Source organism: Lethenteron reissneri, chromosome 67 (assembly GCF_015708825.2).
Source record: "Lethenteron reissneri isolate LAM-NWPU_2019-01 chromosome 67, ASM1570882v1, whole genome shotgun sequence".
NCBI classification, from domain to species: Eukaryota; Metazoa; Chordata; class Hyperoartia; order Petromyzontiformes; family Petromyzontidae; genus Lethenteron; species Lethenteron reissneri.
In genome coordinates this window covers 7,845,097-7,868,393 of record NC_083845.1, presented here as the reverse complement: position 1 = coordinate 7,868,393, position 23,297 = coordinate 7,845,097, and the positions used below count along the sequence as shown (strand labels likewise).

The 23,297-nt window shown below is 47.2% G+C and overlaps 2 protein-coding genes across 2 annotated transcripts in view; both read left to right on the top strand.

The window, feature by feature from the left end:
• Positions 1-3,318: 3,318 nt before the first annotated feature.
• On the top strand, positions 3,319-13,834 carry LOC133360211 (small ribosomal subunit protein mS40-like). The gene is made up of 7 exons (XM_061578842.1): positions 3,319-3,467; positions 4,274-4,430; positions 4,815-4,912; positions 6,218-6,286; positions 11,405-11,471; positions 11,573-11,632; positions 12,276-13,834. The coding sequence occupies exons 1-7, from the start codon at positions 3,366-3,368 to the stop codon at positions 12,500-12,502; spliced, it is 780 nt and encodes a 259-aa protein (XP_061434826.1). The 5' UTR covers positions 3,319-3,365; the 3' UTR covers positions 12,503-13,834.
• A 612-nt stretch (positions 13,835-14,446) lies between these two features.
• Positions 14,447-23,297, top strand: part of FKBP15 (FKBP prolyl isomerase family member 15) — a 54,557-nt gene continuing 45,706 nt past the window's right edge. The window contains 1 exon segment of the mRNA XM_061578800.1: positions 14,447-14,751. Coding sequence (XP_061434784.1) covers positions 14,699-14,751 — 53 coding nt within the window. The 5' untranslated portion in view covers positions 14,447-14,698.

The window sequence follows — 23,297 nt, the reverse complement described above, 5'->3', positions numbered from 1 at the left end:
ACATTTTTTGTATATTTCTGTGTTCTCCCTTGTGATGGGGACGTTGTAGGGTGAACGCTGGTCTGTGATAAGGTAGGCACTGATAAGGGGTTGATAGGTATGTGAGTTTCGATTTAAAGCTTTCGTGACTGCAGGGATTCATCTTCTTGGTTCTTTCGGTAAAGTCACGTAGAAGGGAAATAATAAAATAATCAAAATTAAACATAATAAAATACAATTCTCACGACGTTTCGGCCACAATGCAAGCAGCCGTCCTCAGGTGAAGAACAGGTCTGTCGGGAAGACAGTGTCATTCAGACACTGTCATTCAGACACTGTCTTCCCGACAGACCTGTTCTTCACCTGAGGATGGCTGCTTGCGTTGTGGCCGAAACGTCGTGAGAATTATTATATAATGTTTTATTTATTTTATTTTATTATTTCCCTTCTACGTGACTTTACCGAAAGAACCAAGAAGAGGTATGTGAGTGTGTGTATCTCTACATCAAGCAAGCAGCATCAGCATGCAAGATCATAGACAGTAGTAGCATGATAAGTATCATCATGGACACAAATTATCAAAATTAATACGTCAAAAAATTGTTTAGTGACGTAAGTTTTGTCTATTTGTGTTTCTCCCTTGTGGTGATGGGACTTTGTAGGAGGAACGCTGAGATTCATAAGGGTCACGGGGTGATCAACAAGGTCTGAGTTTGTCTGTGATCAGGTAGGGCACTGATAAGTGGTTGACATTCTAGATTTGAAGTTTTCGTGACTGCAAGTATCCACATTCTCTCTGGTTCTTTCGGTAAAGTCACGTAGGTGAAAAAATAAAATGAATAAAAATAACATAAGAATAAAAAATAATTATAATAAAAAATAAAAAATAAATAAATTCAATTAAATCACGACGTTTCGGAAGCAACACAAGTTTCCGTCATCGGGTGGGACAACCACAGAAATCTATTTTTTTATTTTTTTATTCTCATGTTTTTTTTTATTTTTTCACCTACGTCACCTTACCGACAGAAGCAGAGAGGAAGGGGTTGACAGGTTTGTGATAATAGTCTCTAGGTGCGACCGTGCCAAGATACAAATCACAATACGAGGGGGCCCATAGTCTCACACAGAGACCCATAGTCTCACACAGAGACCATATACTTACAGAGAGACCCATTGGCTCATACAGAGACCTATAGTCTCACACAGAGACCATATACTTACAGAGAGACCCATTGGCTCATACAGAGACCTATAGTCTCACACAGAGACCATATACTTACAGAGAGACCCATTGGCTCATACAGAGACCTATAGTCTCACACAGAGACCATATACTTACAGAGAGACCCATTGGCTCACACAGAGACCCATAGTCTCACACAGAGACCCATAGTCTCACACAGAGACCATATACTTACAGAGAGACCCATTGGCTCATACAGAGACCTATAGTCTCACACAGAGACCATATACTTACAGAGAGACCCATTGGCTCATACAGAGACCCATAGTCTCACACAGAGACCATATACTTACAGAGAGACCCATTGGCTCATACAGAGACCCATAGTCTCAAACAGAGACCCATAGTCTCACACAGAGACCATATACTTACAGAGAGACCCATAGTCTCACACAGAGACCCATAGTCTCACACAGAGACCATATACTTACAGAGAGACCCATTGGCTCATACAGAGACCCATAGTCTCACACAGAGACCATATACTTACAGAGAGACCCATAGTCTCACACAGAGACCCATAGTCTCACACAGAGACCATATACTTACAGAGAGACCCCTTGGCTCATACAAAGACCCGTAGTCTCACACAGAGACCCATAGTCTCACACAGAGACCATATACTTACATAGAGACCACATATTCACATAGAAACCCATAGACCTGTACAGAGACCCACAGACCCATGTGTGAAGGGGGATAAAACTATACTTTTGTTTTCGACTTTTGTTTTAAAGGATGAAAATTGCTTTAAAATGTATTAAAAACGCGCTGTCTCTTTGTGGGAGGAAAAAGGTCGGATATGGTTATGAATGATTTATTTAAAACCTATAACTGGCAAATGCAAGCGGGGCTTTTGTTAAAACGGTGCTTTGTTTTCTTACCAAATGCTGTCGGCTTCTCGTGTTTTCAATACTGTATACGGATGAATAATCGCGTGCATTGAAAGCTGTTAATAAAATTGTGAATTGGCCACTTCTCTTGTGCACTGGCCTTGTGCATTAACGTCACACATCGTCACAAATGTCTGACACCCTCCCCCCCTAGGTGCGTGACGTCATTTATGGACGGCCCCAAAGTCCCATCGCAAGAGAGAAACACAAACAAATAAGAATTACACATTTTGTGCCCGTATTGAAACGGCTGTACGTCGCATGGACATGAAAACTCAATTTGCCTGTACAATTTTTCGATTTAAAGCTTTCGTGACTGCAGGGATTCATCTTCTTGGTTATGTCGGTAAAGTCACGTAGAAGGGAAATAATTAATTAATATTTTATAAAACATAATAAAATAACATAATAATATAGTAAAATAAACTAATATGATATAAGAAAATAAAAAAATAAAATTATATAATATAATAAAATAGTTAAATAATATATTAATATAATATTATTATATTTCGATTTAAAGCTTTCGTGACTGCAGGGATTCATCTTCTTGGTTCTTTCGGTAAAGTCACGTAGAAGGGAAATAATAAAATAATAAAAATTTAACATAATAAAATATTATGTTTTATTTTAATAAAATATTATTTTTAAAATAATAAAAATAAAACATAATAAAATATTACGTTTTATTTTAACAAAATATGTTTTATTTTTATTATTTTAAAACATTTTATGAAAATAAAACATAATATTTTATTATGTTTTATTTTTATTATAGTGCGGTGAGCGAAGCAAGTTGCAGGAGCTGCGCCCAAGTTTTTTATTTAAAAAAACTAATAAAAAAATGCGCAATTGAGTTTGTCAAAACGTTCATTGGTGATTCTGTGGACACAGTTTCCCACACAAAACGATGCACAGACATCGCAATCGGACGTTAAAGTTCAAGTGAAGCCCCATTATATTTCATTAATTAAAGAAAATATCTCGTTATTTACTGAATCGAAGATTGACGGCGGAAACAAAGATCGATTCCTCGAATTTCAAAATCGCATCGATTCCACAAAACCACGTTACGCTACACGGCGAATCGATCTGGCGCTGTTGCTAATCGAAACTAATTCGATTCCATTCATCGGAACGTTAAGCAGCGCGCAGGAATCGCGAGCGTGAAGTTAATTTTGGTTTTCGATTCAGGAGAATCGAATCGATTGGGGGGGGGGGGGTGAAGAAGACGCCAACCCTTAGCAATGGCGGGAATTGCTCTGTCCTTGAGAAGCCGGTCGAGGTTAGCGTCGTCTCTCCTCGTCGTCGCCAGGCTCCCGGCGGCCGGAGGAGGCGAAGGAGCACAGGTAAGAGTCGATAGATGGAAGGCGTCACCCGTTAAAAACAAAACACGCGCGCGTCAAGAAACGGATTGGCTGTCGTGGTGTGTGTCACCCCCATACACGTGGAGCAGGCTTGGCGCTCACAACAACGAGCGGAGCGCCGGGCGGATAAAGCACAGCGAGTTAGCACAGTTGGGGGGCATAGGTGGTGCATCGGCCCTGTCATCTCGGCCGACCCGTGGCACCTGCTGGGTCTGCCCCGTGACCTAGTGCACCTAGCCTGCCACAGTAGGAGGTCAGGTGGTGGCATCGGCCAATCATCTCAGTCGACCCATGGCACCTGTCCTCTGCCCTGTGACCTGGTGCACCTAGCCTGGCACATTTGGCACAGGTGGTGCATCGGCCAGTTATCTCAGTAAGTCGACCCATGGCACCTGGGTCTGCCCCTATGGGCAGTGTTGAGTCTATGGGCAGTGTTGAGTCTATGGGTAGTGTTAGTCTATGGGTAGTGTTAGTCTATGGGCAGTGTTGAGTCTATGGCCAGTGTTAGTCTATGGGTAGTGTTGAGTCTATGGGCAGTGTTGAGTCTATGGGTAGTGTTGAGTCTATGGGCAGTGTTGAGTCTATGGGCAGTGTTGAGTCTATGGGTAGTGTTAGTCTATGGGCAGTGTTGAGTCTATGGGCAGTGTTGAGTCAATGGGCGTTGTTGAGTCAATGGGCGTTGTTGAGTCTATGCGCATTGTGTATGTACAGCATGTGTAACTTCATTTGCACCGTACGTAGCCGACCGTGCTAATCTGAGGTGCGGCGAAACCCTCCCCCCCCCCAAGGTGTTGCGGAGGGTCGCGGCTCTGAGGCCCGTCTGGCCGGCCGCCCCTCCGCTGTGGAGGCCTCGCTGCACGGCCGCGACGGGGGAGTTGACCCCGGCGGCCCCTGACCCCCTGGCCCACCTGCGGCAGAACCCCTGGGAGTATCTGGACAGCGAAGGTGATTGACCCCCCCACCCAAAGACCCTCCACCCCCCCCCCTCCCCCCACGGTAGCAGCTGTCCTTGTGCGGCGTAAAGTGAACGCAGCACCGGCCGGCAAGCGTGCATTGCTCTGCCAGTAGGGGGGCGATGTTGCTTTGTCGCTTTTCCCAAATCGATCGAAGGGTCGGTCAGAACTGGGTGACAACAGAAAAAACCCAGCGCCCTTTTTGTCGGCAAAAGATGAAACCTACCCGGGGCCTGAACCCTGGATCTCGGCAGTGCCGGCTCGGTGTCTCTAACATCCGAGCCACCTGGACCCAGAGCCGGTGATGGAAGTTCCACGTGGCCGTGGCAGGGCCCAGTCTGTCCGATGGCGAACCGTTGTTTTCTTTCTTCCGCAGAATATATCGAGCGCTATGGGGAGATTCCCATCTGGAAGGATTACAGACGGAACCACAAAGGTGGAATCCCTCCCCAGAAAACACGCAAGACCTGCATCGTAAGACTAAGTGCACTGGAGTTCTTCACTCATTTTCAGAGAGGGCGGGGCGTCATCAGTAGTGTGAGGGCCACCACCAGAGGTCGCAACCGGGTACCCGATACCCATACCCTACCCGAAACCCGGCTACCCGTACCCGGCCAGGTACGGGTACCCGTTTGCGACCCTGGTGCGGCCGGGTACGGGTACGGGTAGGCCGTGAGTCACTGGTGAGTAACCGTTTGTCACTCATTTCGGGTAGGGTACGGGTAGCATACGGGTACCCATTTGCGACCCTGGTGCGGCCGGGTACGGGTACGGGTAAGGAATCAAAACCCGTTTGCGACCTCTGGCCACCACACATTTGAAACCATTGGGGGTTTGACAGCAGCACGATGACGGGGGGGAGGGGGGCAGAGGGAGTGTTATCAGATTTGTGTATTGTCAGGGGTCTTTAGTGGCCCACGGGCCTTGCAATGAAGAACATTGAAACACACCTTGTCATCGTCATCAGTTTCATTTTTCATGTTTCATTTATTAGGTATAGTCCTGTGAGCCATTCGGCTCTTGAATCGGGTGCAACCTCAACAAACAAAAAACTAAAACATGAACAAGAAAACATCTTAAAGTGAATATGTGACTATGTGCAAACAGAAAATCCAAGAAAAGACACCAAAATATTGCAGAAAAAGCACCGTACACCAACACTGTGTGCAAAAATCCCAGTGGGATGCAAGTCAAACAACAACAACCACAAGACAACTTAGATTAAAGCCATCATTCTAACGCCGTACTCCGACAAACAAACATGGCCAGATCAAAAAACTTTTCGAAATCACCAAAATAAAGCCATGAAAGCAATGTAACAGTGATCATAATTTCACAATAAACGACATAAACAACATGTACCACCAAACCCTGCAGCCATAGCTGTCTGCATGAGTGACTCCACAACAGCAGGAGCACCAGTTGCTTCATTAGCAGCAGCAGCAAAACCAGCATCGTGGGACTAAACACATGCATATCATCACCATCGGCAGTGTGGCATAATCATCACCATCGGCAACATACACTGCGCAATTATTATCAGCATCCGCAGCCTCGGCATCATCATCAGCAGAAGCATAAATAGTTGCAGCATAATCATTGTCAGCAGCTATATCAGCATTACATCGGAATCATTACCGTCGTCATCGGCAGCAACGGGAGGGATTCAGAGTGGCGTTGGTCACACGGAGGTCACGTGTTTTACGGGAGGTTTGAGCTTCATTTGAATGTACGGATAAGCAGTCAGATTTTCGCGCGCGTGTTGTTCCCGTGTTACAGAGAGGAAGTAACGTCTGTTCAAACCCGTGCCCGGCTTGCCGAGACCCAAAGATCATAATGGACTTCAAGGTAAGCAAGCGGCTGGTTGGGGGTGTTCAGCAGACATCACTCACAATTATACGGTTGATCGTCGATTGTAATTTACCGGCTGCATCCAACATCTGGCGGTCCCGGGCCGATCCGGCGAAACTGGCAAAGCCGCTCCGAAGGCTGTAACCAGTGCAGCGATCGGCACCGTGTGCGTGACGAAAAAAGTAGCTTGATTTCAGTGTCAAATATATACAACACATTCCTGCGGAGGGAGCTGGTAGGAACGTTGGGTTGCTCGGTCAATGGCCAGGGTCAACGGCGGCGTGGTGTATTCCGCAAATATGCCCGACTGTGAGGGCGGGCACAAGCCGGCGTGAGTAGGTTAAACGTTTAGTTTTATAAGGGCACCACGGGGTGACCAGCCCCTCCCCACCCAGCCCCACCCCACCCAGCCCCTCCCCACCCTCCTCACCCAGCCCCTCCCCACCCAGCCCCACCCTCCCCACCCTCCCCACCCAGCCCCTCCCTCCCCACCCAGCCCCTCCCTGCACGACGGACGGACGGACACAATAATCCCCTGTGGGCTAGTGTAACCAGGAGGTTCCTACCAGTACTATACACTACGTAGTAGCTATGCTTGATTTCAGTGTCAAATATTGTTTACACTACATTCTAAACTACATAATAGTTATGCTTGATTTCAGTGTCAAATATTAAATACTATTATCAAACACATGTTGTGTTGAAACAAGAGCGTAGCAATATGTACACCACCCCATGCAGAGTCTTGGAGATTGGAGTGGTAAGTACGGTACGTTAAATACATTAACTTTTTACAGTAATATATTTCTGTTTGTCTTTGTATGTTTATGCCAGTTTCACATAGTAAACAAATTTAAAACGCAACAAAAAACATGCACAACACCTAAAAACACAATGTTTTTCAAGAATGTGCAAAAATAAGCTATTTGAAATCATGATGATATAATGATTATCCGGCGTTTACAAATATCTGGCACCCCCTCCCCCCTGAAGCCTCCGGCTAATCGATGATCGACTGTAATAACAAAACAACAAGCTGACCAAAAACATTCCACTTCGCGAGCCTCTGCCAACTTTCCATCTTCCACCTCAGCGTGAATGCCCCCTCGGGACCGTTGTTGTGGTAGTTGTTGTGGTTGTTGGTGGTTGTTGTGTTTTTTTTTTAGGTGCGGTTGTGGTTGGCATGATTGTTGTCGGCGTTGTTGCAGTGGTGGTCGTTGTTGGTTTTGCGTTCGCTTGATGGCTATTCCATGTGTAGAGGGATGTTAGAAAGATAAAGGTGCAGCCCTGCAGATTCTTTCTCGGCTCACTGCTTGCCGGAAGCTGCCTCTGCTCTCAGGAGCTCTATGGAGCGATTTGCCCTGCTCTTCCATGCTGACTAGACATATTGGAAGAGATATATATTCTTGGTTCTTTCGGTAAAGTCATGTAGATAGACAATCAAATAATACAATTAAAGAAAACATTTAAAAAAAATAAAATAATTTTTTTTTAAATAATACGTGGTGGTTTAGTTACTGCAGCTACATACTATTAACATTCCTTCACTTTATTAATGCTACCCCTATCCCCTCCCTTTGATGCTGCTATTCCTGCATAATGCACGGGCATAATGACTTTAAACCCCCCGCCCACCTCCTACACATTCCACTGGTAGTACTAATCGCATACCTGCATTTCCCATAAATATGCTAAATTCCTCTTGATATGCAAATGATTTTGTCAAGGCGCTCTCCCCCTTCCAACCCAGCTTAAATATACGCTCCAAGCGTGGTGGTGTTTCATTCAGACGCTGTCTCCCCGACAGACCTATTCTCCACCTGAGGACGGCTGCTTGCGTTGTGGCCGAAACGTCGTGAGAATTATTTTATTATGCTTTATTTTTATTATTTTATTCTTTCCCTTCTACGTGACTTTACCGAAAGAACCAAGAAAAAAAAAGAGGTTTTCAATTGCCCACACTTTACCCCATCACACTCGGCCAGCTGCTGGCGTTCCCATTAACACCGCCGGGTAGACGGACAACAGGCAGCGGTGGCGAGGAGGAGGAGGATTTCAGAAACTTCCACCGTCGTTTGCGCTGCCGTGCCAGGAGATGGAATTGAACCCTGCGGCCGCTGGATTATAAGTCAAGCGTGCTGGCCATTTAAGCGCGCGGGCCAGAGCAGATAACCGGAACCCCCTTGGGATGGAACAGACACTTTTAGCCGTGTGTGGATTTATTCACACGGCTATTTAACAAAACACATTCGTGATTTGCTGGTTTTTGGCCGCACGAACAAATTGGAGTCGCTGAAGTGATGCCTCCTCAGCTGCTACGGACGACGAGTTAAATTAATATCTCGTCTGCGCTCAGGCTAATTATCCTATGCCAGTATCCTCTAAATTAGATTTAGACACTATATATATACACACACACATTGACATTGTTGTTATTCACTGAACACAGTGGTGCTTAGCCTTTACTGCAGCCTTTGCACGCCTTTGATTCTCAATCGTAAAACAAAATTACAACGTTTATAAAGACACACAGGTTTGATGAAACAAAGTAAGTTGTATCTTCTTGGTTCTTTCGGTAAAGTCACGTAGAAGGGAAGTAATAAAATAATAAAAATAAAACATAATAAAATAAAATAATTCTCACGACGTTTCGGCTACAACGCAAGCAGCCGTCTTCAGGTGAAGAATGAGACACTACCAAGCTAGGAGCTTATATATAAGCTGCGTTGGAGGTGCAAGAAGAGCGCCTTAACAAAAAGAATGTGCATATGAAGAATATGCTAAATTCCTCTTCATATGCACATTATTTTTGTTAAGCCGCTCTTCCACCTTCAACCCAGCTTATACTGGTAGGAACGAAGTGGACCAGACCACCAATAGATTAATGTGTCCGTCCGTCCGACTCCGTCCGTCCGTCCGTCCGACTGTCCGTCCGTCCGTCCCTCCGTGTATCAACATCGCCCCCTACTGCAAACACTTGGCATGACCCTACAAAAACCTTTAGACTCAGTGACGCTATCCTGGTAGCAACATCGCCCCCTACTGCAAACACTTGGCATGACACGTGTAACATTCCCTTATTCCCTGAGATAGCTTTTGATTAAAACCTTGAAATTAAATAAAGTGCGCGCGTTTCGTTAACATTAACGTGAGTAGCCGCGTGTAAGAGTTACATTTTAACGAGACGCGCGCAACTATAATGTTACTGAGGCCTAGTCCGTTAGCGCCTCGTATACAGCCTTAGGCTTTTGCGTGGCAAGGTATATTAAGCGTTTATTTTAATGTTTATAAAAAAATAATTGCACTTTTAACATTAACGCGAGTAGCCGCGTGTAAGAGTTACATTTTAACGACAGGCGTGCGCGCTATAATCAGTAGTTTATAAACTGTATTAGTCACTTTAAAGTTACTGAGGCCTAGTCATTCAGCGCCTCGTATACAGCCTTAGGCCTTTGCGTGGCAAGGTATATGAAGCGTTTATTTTAATATGTTTATAAAAAGTGAATTGCACTTTTAACATTAACGTCAGTAGCCGCGTGTAAGAGTTACATTTTAACGAGACGCGCGCACTATTATGAGTGGTTTATTAACTTTATTTGTCACTTTTAAGTTACTGAGGCCTAGTCCGTTAGCGCCTCGTATACAGCCTTAGGCCTTTGCGTGGCAAGGTATATTAAGCGTTTATTTTAATTTGTTTATAAAAAATAAATTGCACTTTTAACATTAACGCGAGTAGCCGCGTGTAAGAGTTAAATTTTAACGACAGGCGCGCGCTATAATCAGTAGTTTATAAACTGTATTAGTCACCTTCTTGTTTCTTTCGGTAAAGTCACGTAGAAGGGAAGTAATAAAATAATAAAAATAAAACATAATAAAACAATTATTATTTTATTACTTCCCTTCTACGTGACTTTACCGAAAGAAACAAGAAGATGAATCCCTGCAGTCACGAAAGCTTTAAATCGAAATGTATTAGTCACTTTAAAGTTACTGAGGCCTAGTCCGTAAGCGCCTCGTATACAGCCTTAGGCTTTTGCGTGGCAAGGTATATTAAGCGTTTATTTTAATGTTTATAAAAAATAAATTGCACTTTTAACATTAACGTGAGTAGCCGCGTGTAAGAGTTACATTTTAACGAGACGCGCGCACTATAATGAGTGGTTTATTAACTTTATTAGTCACTTTAAAGTTACTGAGGCCTAGTTAAAATAATAAAAATAAAACATTGTGAGAATTATTTTATTATGTTTTATTTTTATTATTTGATTACTTCCCTTCTCCGTGACTTTACCGAAAGAACCAAGAAGACGCATAATATTGTTGTGGATTCGCTCTCCAGCACACCGGTGTTGCTGTACGACTCACGAATTGGCCACGTTCTGGTCACGCTGTGTCGGGTGGTGGCGGGTTTAACGACACATTTACGCTATCTAACCCCCCCCCCCCCCCAAATAAAAAAAACTACATTATGGATGATATTGGTCGCGAAAGCCTACTACGTGTTAAACTAATACTGGTAGGAACGAAGTGGACCAGACCACCAATAGATTAATGTGTCCATCCGTCCGTCCGTGGGAGGGGTGGTGTTGAGGGTGGTGTTGGAAATGAAAGACTACGAGTCTTTAAATCTCACAGCGTTTCTTGTCAAAACAAACACTTTTAATTAACGTTACACTAGAATACAGTAATTTTTTCTTTAACTCCTCTATACCCGGTCGATATCTCTGTACCGGTACTAAGTATTATTCCTACCAGCCCACCCCGCAGGGTCCTGTTATATAAGCTCCTAGCTTGGTAGTGTCTCATTCTTCACCTGAAGACGGCTGCTTGCGTTGTAGCCGAAACGTCGTGAGAATTTTTTTATTTTATTATGTTTTATTTTTATTATTTGATTACTTCCCTTCTACGTGACTTTACCGAAAGAACCAAGAAGATGAAAAGTAAGTTGTACTTACATGCCCATGCTTAATTTGTGTTTTCGATGATTTGCCTTCTAAAAGAATCTGCCCGTGTCTCGCTACCCCCCAGAAAGGGCATCTCGCACACCCAAGAGGTGACGTGCACCCCAGGTGAAGAAGAACCACTTAATTAACACTTCTTGTGGTGTCCTTGCAGAACATCCGTCTTCTGCAGCAGTTTATTTGCCCACACCAAGGCATTGTGTTTGACCCGTCGCTAACCGGTGAGTGAATTGATCACAATTAATAGAATGGGCGTCGGTTCCAAACGTACCGCATTATTAACTATTAATACACTTCTGTTTCATGTCAATTTTATTCACAGGCCTCTGCCAAAGGCAGCATAAGAATCTGCTGGCGGCGATTAAGAAAGCCCAAGATTACGGTACGTAATTGTATTATTTTCTTGCTGAACTGGAGAAAGTTGAGTGGCAGACAAGAGCGAGTGAGTGTGTGTGTGCATGTCCTGTACCCTCCGGTGGCACATGCCCCCCCAATGATCCGATCGAAATCCCTAATTTCAATCAGACCATTGGGGTTTATTAGTAATAATTCGGCATTTTGCGACCCCCACTGCCACTGTGTAGCATATTACTACGTGCCAGGGACTCTATGAGATGATAGGACAATAGTCTGAGTCTATAATTGGCAATAAGTAACGGCAAAGCGGTTATAAGCGACTCACAGAACTGTGCGCAGTTGCGTATACAGCGCACGACTTCCCTGAAGGCATCAACACCTTCAGCGAGCGCGATGCCGATCACACGACGCGGTTCGAATTCGACCCTCGATCGACGGCTGCGCCATCACCGCACACGCGTCGAATCAAAAGCAAGGGACAAGTCCTCACTTACTAACAACTCTATCATTTTTCATTGTTGGAGGGGTTGCCCCCCTCCCTACCTGAAAATCCAATTAGCAGGGCTGGCTATGTACGGTGGTGCGGTTCAACACACACAAGCCCCGTGCCCCCCCCTAAATGTTCAGTGTTTGTGTTTTGTTGGTTTGACTGCGCTGTGCGCTCGCAGGGCTGCTGCTGATGGAGCTGCCGCTGCTCGCCGAGCCGGCGACGCCGGAGGACTTCACGAACGCGCACGGTGCCGTGTCGCTCACCCCCCCGCCGCCCCACGGCGCCGGCGGATCTCCCGGCGAGCCGCGTGAGCCGTGGTACCCGTGGTACGCCTGGAGGCAGCCGCCCGCCCGCGATGTGGAGAAACTACGCAAGCTCTACAAGGGATTCCTCAAGAAAGACTGACGATGACGGCGACACTGGTGATGGTCGTGGATGACGAGGATGACGACGCTGATGATGATGACGATGATGATGATGATGACGATGATGACGATGATGATGATGACGACGATGATGATGATGACGACGATGACGCTGATGATGATGATGACGACGATAATGACGACGATGATGATGATGACGACGATGACGACGACGACGATGATAACGACGACGACGATGATGACGATGACGACGACGATGATGACGATGCTGATGATGACGATGACGACGATGATGACGACGATGATGACGATGATGACGACGATGATGACAACGATGATGACGCTGATGATGACGACGCTGATGACGACGCTGATGATGACGCTGACTACGACGATGACTACGACGATGACGACGCACCGCTGACATCGGAGATTAGCGGCGAGCCGAAAACTAGGAGGGGATACGGCAAATGTAACGATGATAATGTTTTTGATATGGTGCCTTTTTACTCCGGGCGGGCGGGGGGGGGGGGGGGGTCGTATCGGAGCCCTTTGCACGCAATGCGCGACCGACTTGCATCTCGTCTCAAACATTTATCAAGGATGCCCCCGGTGGCAGCTGTCCACGCGCAGCCAAAGCGACTCGGCACTTGTCCTGCGAGCGGGCATCAGTCTGCCGCCAGTAGGGATGATTGCTCTGTGTAATCCCAGCTGAGTGATTATCGTGCAGAGGTTGGTACTTCCTGCTCAGTGTCACCTTGTCCATTACTCGTTTGGTTCTTTCGGTAAAGTCGCGTATAAAGAGAAAGCAATACATTAAAGACTAGCATACGACGTTTCGATTGCAACACAAGCAATCGTCATCATCAGATATAAATTAAATAGAAACACAAATCTAGTAGACTTAGAAATGTAATGTAATACAACAGAGAGTCGGATAACATAACAGTCAACACCCTACCTGGTTGATTACGTTCTTCCTGAGAATGCAAAATTTTAGAGAGAGATAAACCACAGAACCAGAGACATAAGTAGAGACAGATATCACAGAGATACATACATAGGCACACAGAGAAACCACGCCTCTGTCGAGGCCTTAAATAGAGAGAGGGGGCGGAGAGAGGGAGGGGTTAGATAAATTAGCATGTCAATGAGTGGCACGGTGATGATTGCTTGTGTTGCAATCGAAACGTCGTATGCTAGTATTGAATTTATTATTTTCTCTTTCTACGTGACTTCACCGAAAGAACTAAAAGAGTAATTCCTGCAGTCACGAAAGCTCCAAATGAACCTTGTCCTTTGTTGAACCAGGAGATGAAATAAAAAAGCGATTGTGACTCGTGAAACTTTGCCTATTTGCAAGGGGGGCTACCTGGGTGAGTGTGAGTGGTTGATTGTGTGAGTGGTTGAGTGAGTTCAGTGGTTGATTGTGTGAGTGGTTGATTGTGAGTGGTTGAGTGTGTGAGTGGTTGATTGTGTGATTGGTTGAGTGAGTGAGTGAGTGGTTGTGTGAGTGGTTGAGTGTGTTGATTGAGTGTGTTAGTGGTTGAGTGTGAGTGGTTGAGTGAGTGGTTGATTGTGTGAGCAGTTGAGTGAGTGGTTGATTGTGTGAGTGGTTGAGTTAGTGAGTGGTTGAGTGTGTGAGTGAGTGGTTGAGTGTGTGAGTGGTTGAGTAAGTGGTTGAGTGAGTGAGTGTGAGTGAGTGGTTGAGTTAGTGGTTGTGTGAGTGGTTGTGTGTGAGTGTAATCGCGGAATACGTTCATTGATCCAGGTGAGAACATCGAGCGCTGCTCGACCGCGGCATGGAATTCAATTTCCCCCATCGACGACCACCACCACCACGTGGCCTCGATGGCAGCGGCGGCGGCCATGCTGAGTCGAGACATTTCACGACGTTGTCGTGTTGGCCGTAAAGCACCCCACACTTTGCGGCATCAGCTGACTGCTCAGCTGATTCCGGGATTGTCATTGTAACTGGGGCTGTTTCGGGCTGTCGCTCTTTCTCCCACGGGAACATTTTCGAACGCTTAGAAGCGATTTAATAACAATTAGCAGTGTTTTATTAAGCCCCTACCTAACCAACCCCCCTCCTTACCACCGCCCAGCAATTGTTTAAACCCCTTGGCGATTATCACGAAGGCTTTACAACAACAATTATTAAGGATTTACAACCAACAGTCTTCTTCTTTGACGTCGTCGTTGTTGTTGTTGGACGATGTTTGGCGGCGGGGACGAGGATGACGGAGACTTCGTCACGGCGCCAAGCGGGTAGGAGACTCCTTGCGAACGCGACCACTCGATACTTTCCACCGTGCGTGTGTGTGGTGCTCGCTAACAGCACTTGCCCCTACAGTCTGGTAAGGCTATACGGGTGATCTTTGTCTCTGTGGTGCTCGCTAACAGCACTTGCCCCTACAGTCTGTGAAGGCTATACGGGTGATCTTTGTCTTTGTGTTGCTCGCTAACAGCACTTGCCCCTACAATCTGTTAAGGCTATACGGGTGATCTTTGTCTTTGTGGTGCTCGCTAACAGCACTTGCCCCTACAGTCTGTTAAGGCTACACGGGTGATCTTTGTCTTTGTGGTGCTCGCTAACAGCACTTGCCCCTACAATCTGTTAAGGCTACACGGGTGATCTTTGTCTTTGTGGTGCTCGCTAACAGCACTTGCCCCTACAGTCTGTTTAGGCTACACGGGTGATCTTTGTCTTTGTGGTGCTCGCTAACAGCACTTGCCCCTACAGTCTGTTAAGGCTACACGGGTGATCTTTGTCTTTGTGGTGCTCGCTAACAGCACTTGCCCCTACAGTCTGTTAAGGCTACATGGGGGATCTTTGTGGGGAGCGGTGGGTGTAGTGGTTAGCGCTGCGTTACGAACCCGCGGCCCGAGTTCGATTCCCGCTCACGGCCAACCAACATCAGTGACGATGATCTGAGCCAGGTTCCGGGCCTCCCCTAGGTCGACTCAGCCTCAAATGAGTTCCTCCTGGTGCGGTGTGTAAACATCGCCACTGGGGAGACAAAGGCGGCCGGGCGTGGTGCTGGCCACCCACCCCCTCGTGTGCCACAGTGCCGGTAGCCTTCATAGGCGCTGCTACTCGCTAACAGCCTGTTAGAGGCTACACGGGGGATTCTTTGTATCGCCCCTAGGTCGACTCAGCCTCAAATGAATACCTGGTGTTGTGTGTGAGCCTGGCTATGAGAGAAACAAAGGCGGTCGGGCGTGGACCTGCCCGCTATCGGCACACATACCACGCTTCCTCGTGTGAGCTGCTGTTAGTTTTAGTTCCGCTTTTTGTTTCTTCTGCTCCTTACATCCACTCGTCTTCTCCTTCGAGATGACACGGCAGACGTGCAGATTGCACAGGGCTCGAGCGAGAGAGTGGAGTTTGTGTGATCTCTCCCTGTTCTACAGAGTGAGTGAGTGGAGTTTGTATGATCTCCCCCTGTTCTGCAGAGTGAGTGAGTGGAGTTTGTATGATCTCCCCCTGTTCTACAGAGTGAGTGGAGTTTGTATGATCTCCCCCTGTTCTACAGAGTGAGAGTGAGTGAGTGGAGTTTGTATGATCTCCCCCTGTTCTGCAGAGTGAGTGAGTGGAGTTTGTATGATCTCCCCCTGTTCTACAGAGTGAGTGAATGGAGTTTGTGTGATCTCCCCCTGTTCTGTAGAGTGAGTGAGTGGAGTTTGTATGATCTCCCCCTGTTCTACAGAGTGAGATTGAGTGAGTGGAGTTTGTATGATCTCCCCCTGTTCTGCAGAGTGAGTGAGTGGAGTTTGTATGATCTCCCCCTGTTCTACAGAGTGAGTGGAGTTGGTGTGATCTCCCCCTGTTCTACAGAGTGAGTGAGTGGAGTTTGTGTGATCTCCCCCTGTTCTACAGAGTGAGTGAGTGGAGTTTGTATGATCTCCCCCTGTTCTACAGAGTGAGAGAGTGGAGTTTGTATGATCTCCCCCTGTTCTACAGAGTGAGAGAGTGGAGTTTGTATGATCTCCCCCTGTTCTACAGAGTGAGAGTGAGTGAGTGGAGTTTGTATGATCTCCCCCTGTTCTGCAGAGTGAGTGAGTGGAGTTTGTATGATCTCCCCCTGTTCTACAGAGTGAGTGGAGTTTGTATGATCTCCCCCTGTTCTACAGAGTGAGAGAGTGGAGTTTGTATGATCTCCCCCTGTTCTACAGAGTGAGAGAGTGGAGTTTGTATGATCTCCCCCTGTTCTACAGAGTGAGTGGAGTTTGTATGATGTCACCCTGTTCTACAGAGTGAGTGAATGGAGTTTGTGTGATCTCCCCCTGTTCTGTAGAGTGAGTGAGTGGAGTTTGTATGATCTCCCCCTGTTCTACAGAGTGAGATTGAGTGAGTGGAGTTTGTATGATCTCCCCCTGTTCTGCAGAGTGAGTGAGTGGAGTTTGTATGATCTCCCCCTGTTCTACAGAGTGAGTGGAGTTGGTGTGATCTCCCCCTGTTCTACAGAGTGAGTGAGTGGAGTTTGTGTGATCTCCCCCTGTTCTACAGAGTGAGTGAGTGGAGTTTGTATGATCTCCCCCTGTTCTACAGAGTGAGAGAGTGGAGTTTGTATGATCTCCCCCTGTTCTACAGAGTGAGAGAGTGGAGTTTGTATGATCTCCCCCTGTTCTACAGAGTGAGTAGAGTTTGTATGATCTCCCCCTGTTCTACAGAGTGAGAGAGTGGAGTTTGTATGATCTCCCCCTGTTCTACAGAGTGAGTGGAGTTTGTATGATCTCCCCCTGTTCTACAGAGTGAGAGTGAGTGAGTGGAGTTTGTATGATCTCCCCCTGTTCTGCAGAGTGAGTGAGTGGAGTTTGTATGATCTCCCCCTGTTCTACAGAGTGAGTGGAGTTTGTATGATGTCACCCTGTTCTACAGAGTGAGTGAATGGAGTTTGTGTGATCTCCCCCTGTTCTACAGAGTGAGTAGAGTTTGTATGATCTCCCCCTGTTCTACAGAGTGAGAGAGTGGAGTTTGTATGATCTCCCCCTGTTCTACAGAGTGAGTGGAGTTTGTATGATCTCCCCCTGTTCTACAGAGTGAGAGTGAGTGAGTGGAGTTTGTATGATCTCCCCCTGTTCTGCAGAGTGAGTGAGTGGAGTTTGTATGATCTCCCCCTGTTCTACAGAGTGAGTGGAGTTTGTATGATCTCCCCCTGTTCTACAGAGTGAGAGAGTGGAGTTTGTATGATCTCCCCCTGTTCTACAGAGTGAGAGAGTGGAGTTTGTATGATCTCCCCCTGTTCTACAGAGTGAGTGGAGTTTGTATGATGTCACCCTGTTCTACAGAGTGAGTGAATGGAGTTTGTGTGATCTCCCCCTGTTCTGTAGAGTGAGTGAGTGGAGTTTGTATGATCTCCCCCTGTTCTACAGAGTGAGATTGAGTGAGTGGAGTTTGTATGATCTCCCCCTGTTCTGCAGAGTGAGTGAGTGGAGTTTGTATGATCTCCCCCTGTTCTACAGAGTGAGTGGAGTTGGTGTGATCTCCCCCTGTTCTACAGAGTGAGTGAGTGGAGTTTGTGTGATCTCCCCCTGTTCTACAGAGTGAGTGAGTGGAGTTTGTATGATCTCCCCCTGTTCTACAGAGTGAGAGAGTGGAGTTTGTATGATCTCCCCCTGTTCTACAGAGTGAGAGAGTGGAGTTTGTATGATCTCCCCCTGTTCTACAGAGTGAGTAGAGTTTGTATGATCTCCCCCTGTTCTACAGAGTGAGAGAGTGGAGTTTGTATGATCTCCCCCTGTTCTACAGAGTGAGTGGAGTTTGTATGATCTCCCCCTGTTCTACAGAATGAGAGTGAGTGAGTGGAGTTTGTATGATCTCCCCCTGTTCTGCAGAGTGAGTGAGTGGAGTTTGTATGATCTCCCCCTGTTCTACAGAGTGAGTGGAGTTTGTATGATGTCACCCTGTTCTACAGAGTGAGTGAATGGAGTTTGTGTGATCTCCCCCTGTTCTGTAGAGTGAGTGAGTGGAGTTTGTATGATCTCCCCCTGTTCTACAGAGTGAGATTGAGTGAGTGGAGTTTGTATGATCTCCCCCTGTTCTGCAGAGTGAGTGAGTGGAGTTTGTATGATCTCCCCCTGTTCTACAGAGTGAGTGGAGTTTGTATGATGTCACCCTGTTCTACAGAGTGAGTGAATGGCGTTTGTGTGATCTCCCCCTGTTCTGTAGAGTGAGTGAGTGGAGTTTGTATGATCTCCCCCTGTTCTACAGAGTGAGATTGAGTGAGTGGAGTTTGTATGATCTCCCCCTGTTCTACAGAGTGAGATTGAGTGAGTGGAGTTTGTATGATCTCACCCTGTTCTACAGAGTGAGTGAATGGAGTTTGTGTGATCTCCCCCTGTTCTACAGAGTGAGTGAGTGGAGTTTGTGTGATCTCCCCCTGTTCTACAGAGTGAGATTGAGTGAGTGGAGTTTGTGTGATCTCCCCCTGTTCTACAGAGTGAGAGTGGGTGAGTGGAGTTTGTGTGATCTCCCCATGTTCTACAGAGTGAGTGGAGTTTGTATCATCTCCCCCTGTTCTACAGAGTGAGTGAGTGGAGTTTGTGTGATCTCCCCATGTTCTACAGAGTGAGTGGAGTTTGTATCATCTCCCCCTGTTCTACAGAGTGAGTGAGTGGAGTTTGTGTGATCTCCCCCTGTTCTACAAAGTGAGTGGAGTTTGTATCATCTCCCCCTGTTCCACATGGTTTTTCTCCGGGTCCCATCGTTCATCGTGCAACTGGTTTTGGAGACAACATCCCAACACACGACAAAACGTACCCGCACATTACGGTACTCAATAGGGGATCACACAGCAGCGGCAATCGATGAAAACTTAACAGGATGCTCGTCAAACAACTGCCTCGTTCTTACAATGGTTAACGAAGGCCGGTTAATGAGTGGCTTGGTGTCCTGCGGCAAGGACTTTTGCCGCACGCCTTTGTTAATTCAACCGATGAAGTGCCCGGCTGCTTTGACGGTTTTGTCGTGGTGCCTATGGTTAGTCCCGGGGGCTAGGGGTCTAGGGGTCTAAGGGCCATTCAAAGGGTCTTTGTGGCAAAAGGGTGCCATGGTGGTGAGATGTTAACTCCCTCGCCTGGTGTGCAGGAGGTCGTGGGTTCAATCCCCACCCTGACGCCTGCTGCTGCTGTATATTTGGAGTTTGCGTGTCTCTCATCATCATCACCACGGTGGCTAGGAGATGTTAACTACCTCGCCTGGTGTGCAGGAGGTCGTGGGTTCAATCCCGACCCTGACGCCTGCTGCTGTATATTTGGAGTTTGCGTGTCTCTCTCATCATCATCAGCACGGTGGCTAGAAGATGTTAACTACCTCGCCTGATATACAGGAGGTCGTGGGTTCAATCCCGACCTTGATGCCTGCTGCTGTATATTTGGAGTTTGCGTAGTCTCTCTCTCATCATCATCATCACGGTGGCTAGGAGATTTTAACTCCCTCGCCTGGTCAACAGGAGGTCGTGGGTTCAATCCCAACTCTGACGCCTGCTGCTGTATATTTGGAGTTTGCGTGTCTCTCTCTCTCATCATTATCACGGTGGCTAGGAGATGTTAACTACCTCGCCTGGTGTACAGGAGGTCGTGGGTTCGATCCCGACCCTGACGCCTGCTGCTGTATATTTGGAGTTTGCGGTGTCTCTCTCCCTCCGTGGTCGCGTGGATTTTTCTCCGGGTCCTCCGGTTTTTATCCTCCACATTTAGAATCAACGTCACGCGTTTAGACTATTTGGCTACTGCTCGACATTTCCACGTGGTGATGATGATGATAAGCCACTTGTGATAGACAGATCGCTTCTTAGCTCAGTGATGGATCCTTACACCGGGCAAAATAAAAAAAATGTTTGTTTAGTTTTAGTGTTAAGATCCGGTTTTCGGGTTGGTTGATAAGGGGCGTTGAAGTCTCCTGCTGAGCAACTTTGTCGTCGACAGATAGACCCCCCCACACCCCCTCTCCCCACGTGCAAGGCAGTGCTACCTGTGCTTGCCTGCGCCTGCGTTGGATCTCGCCGCTGTGAACGTTCAGTTTCCCTTCTTCCGATTTAGTTACGATGACCGACGTACGCCTACACGTGTGTACGCCAACGTCGTCGAAAAAACTGACGTACGTACACGTAAGCAGCAGCAGCCGCCGCCGCAGCAGTAGCAGCAGCAGCAGGAGCAACAGCAGCAAGAGCAGCAGCCGCAGCAGCAGCAACAGCAGTAGCAGCAGCAGGCTACTGCCCAAGAGTGCTTGTAAAGAGCCTCCGTTGATGGAGTACACAGCATTTCATGCACACACACACAGCATTTCATGCACACACACAGCATTTCATGCACACACACAGCATTTCATGCACACACACACAGCATTTCATGCACACACACAGCATTTCATGCACACACACAGCATTTCATGCACACACACACAGCATTTCATGCACACACACAGCATTTCATGCACACACACAGCATTTCATGCACACACACAGCATTTCATGCACACACACAGCATTTCATGCACACACACACAGCATTTCATGCACACACACACACAGCATTTCATGCACACACACACACAGCATTTCATGCACACACACACACAGCATTTCATGCACACACACACACAGCATTTCATGCACACACACACAGCATTTCATGCACACACACACACAGCATTTCATGCACACACACACACAGCATTTCATGCACACACACACACAGCATTTCATGCACACACACACACACAGCATTTCATGCACACACACACACAGCATTTCATGCACACACACACAGCATTTCATGCACACACACACACAGCATTTCATGCACACACACACACACAGCATTTCATGCACACACACAGCATTTCATGCACACACAGACACAGCATTTCATGCACACACACACACACAGCATTTCAAGCACACACACACAGCATTTCATGCACACACACACAGCATTTCATGCACACACACACAGCATTTCATGCACACACACACAGCATTTCATGCACACACACACACAGCATTTCATGCACACACACACAGCATTTCATGCACACACACACACAGCATTTCATGCACACACACAGCATTTCATGCACACACAGACACATCATTTTCATGCACACACACACACACAGCATTTCAGTGCACACAGACAGCATTTCATGCACACGCACACAGCATGTCATGCACACACACAGCATTTCATGCACACACACAGCATTTCATGCACACACATACACAGCATGTCATGCACACACATACACAGCATGTCATGCACACACACACAGCATGTCATGCACACACACACAGCATGTCATGCACACACACACAGCATTTCATGCACACACACAGCATTTCATGCACACACACACACAGCATTTCATGCACACACACACACAGCATTTCATGCACACACACAGCATTTCATGCACACACAGACACAGCATTTCATGCACACACACACACACAGCATTTCATGCACACACACAACATTTCATGCAAACACATACACAGCATGTCATGCACACACACACAGCATGTCATGCACACACACACAGCATTTCATGCACACACACACAGCATTTCATGCACACACACACAGCATTTCATGCACACACACAGTATTTCATGCACACACACACAGCATTTCATGCACACACACACACAGCATTTCATGCACACACACAGCATGTCATGCACACACACAGCATTTCATACACACACACACAGCATGTCATGCACACACACACAGCATGTCATGCACACACACACAGCATGTCATGCACCCACACACAGCATGTCATGCACACACACACAGCATGTCATGCACACACACAGCATTTCATGCACACACACAGCATGTCATGCACACACACACAGCATGTCATGCACACACACACAGCATGTCATGCACACACACACAGCATGTCATGCACACACACAGCATTTCATACACACACACACACAGCATGTCATGCACACACACACAGCATGTCATGCACACACAGCATTTCATACACACACACACAGCATGTCATGCACACACACACAGCATGTCATGCACACACACAGCATTTCATACACACACACACAGCATGTCATTCACACACACACAGCATGTCATGCACACACACAGCATTTCATTCACACACACACAGCATGTCATGCACACACACAGCATTTCATACACACACACACAGCATGTCATGCACACACACACACACGCGTGCTCAGGCACCGTGAACCCTCGCCACCCCGTGCCACCGAGACTTGAGGCCGTCTTTGTGTTTTCGTTTCGGCTGCGCGACACTTTTAATTTCGTCCCGTCGGCTGTCTCGCTTTCAAAAGGGGCCTTGGCGTTCGCCCGACACTTTCTTCACGCCCGTGCCAGCCGCTGGCTTCAGAGAATTTGTGTTGGAGGAGCGGGGGGGGGCGTTTTCGGCTGCCCCCCCCCCCACGTCTCCCCCAGTGTCTCTTAAAATAATATTGAAAACCGAGGTTGCGCTTTCTCCGACCCGTGTGTGTGCGTGTCTGTGTGCGTGTCTGTGTGCGTGTGTCTGTGTGCGTGCCACGTGTGTGTGCTGCATGTGTGTGCCGTGTGTGTGTGCTGCATGTGTGTGCCGCGTGTGTGCGTGTGTGCGTTCACAACAACGAGCGGAGCGCAGGGTGGCTAAAGCACAGCAAGTTGGCACAGTAGGGGGGGGGGCACAGGTGGTGCATCAGCCAGTCATCTCGGTCATCTCAGTCAGTCGACCCGTGGCACCTGGGTCTGCCCCGTGACCTCCTGCCAGCGGGCGTTTGACACTTCACGTGGCCTCAAGGTGCACA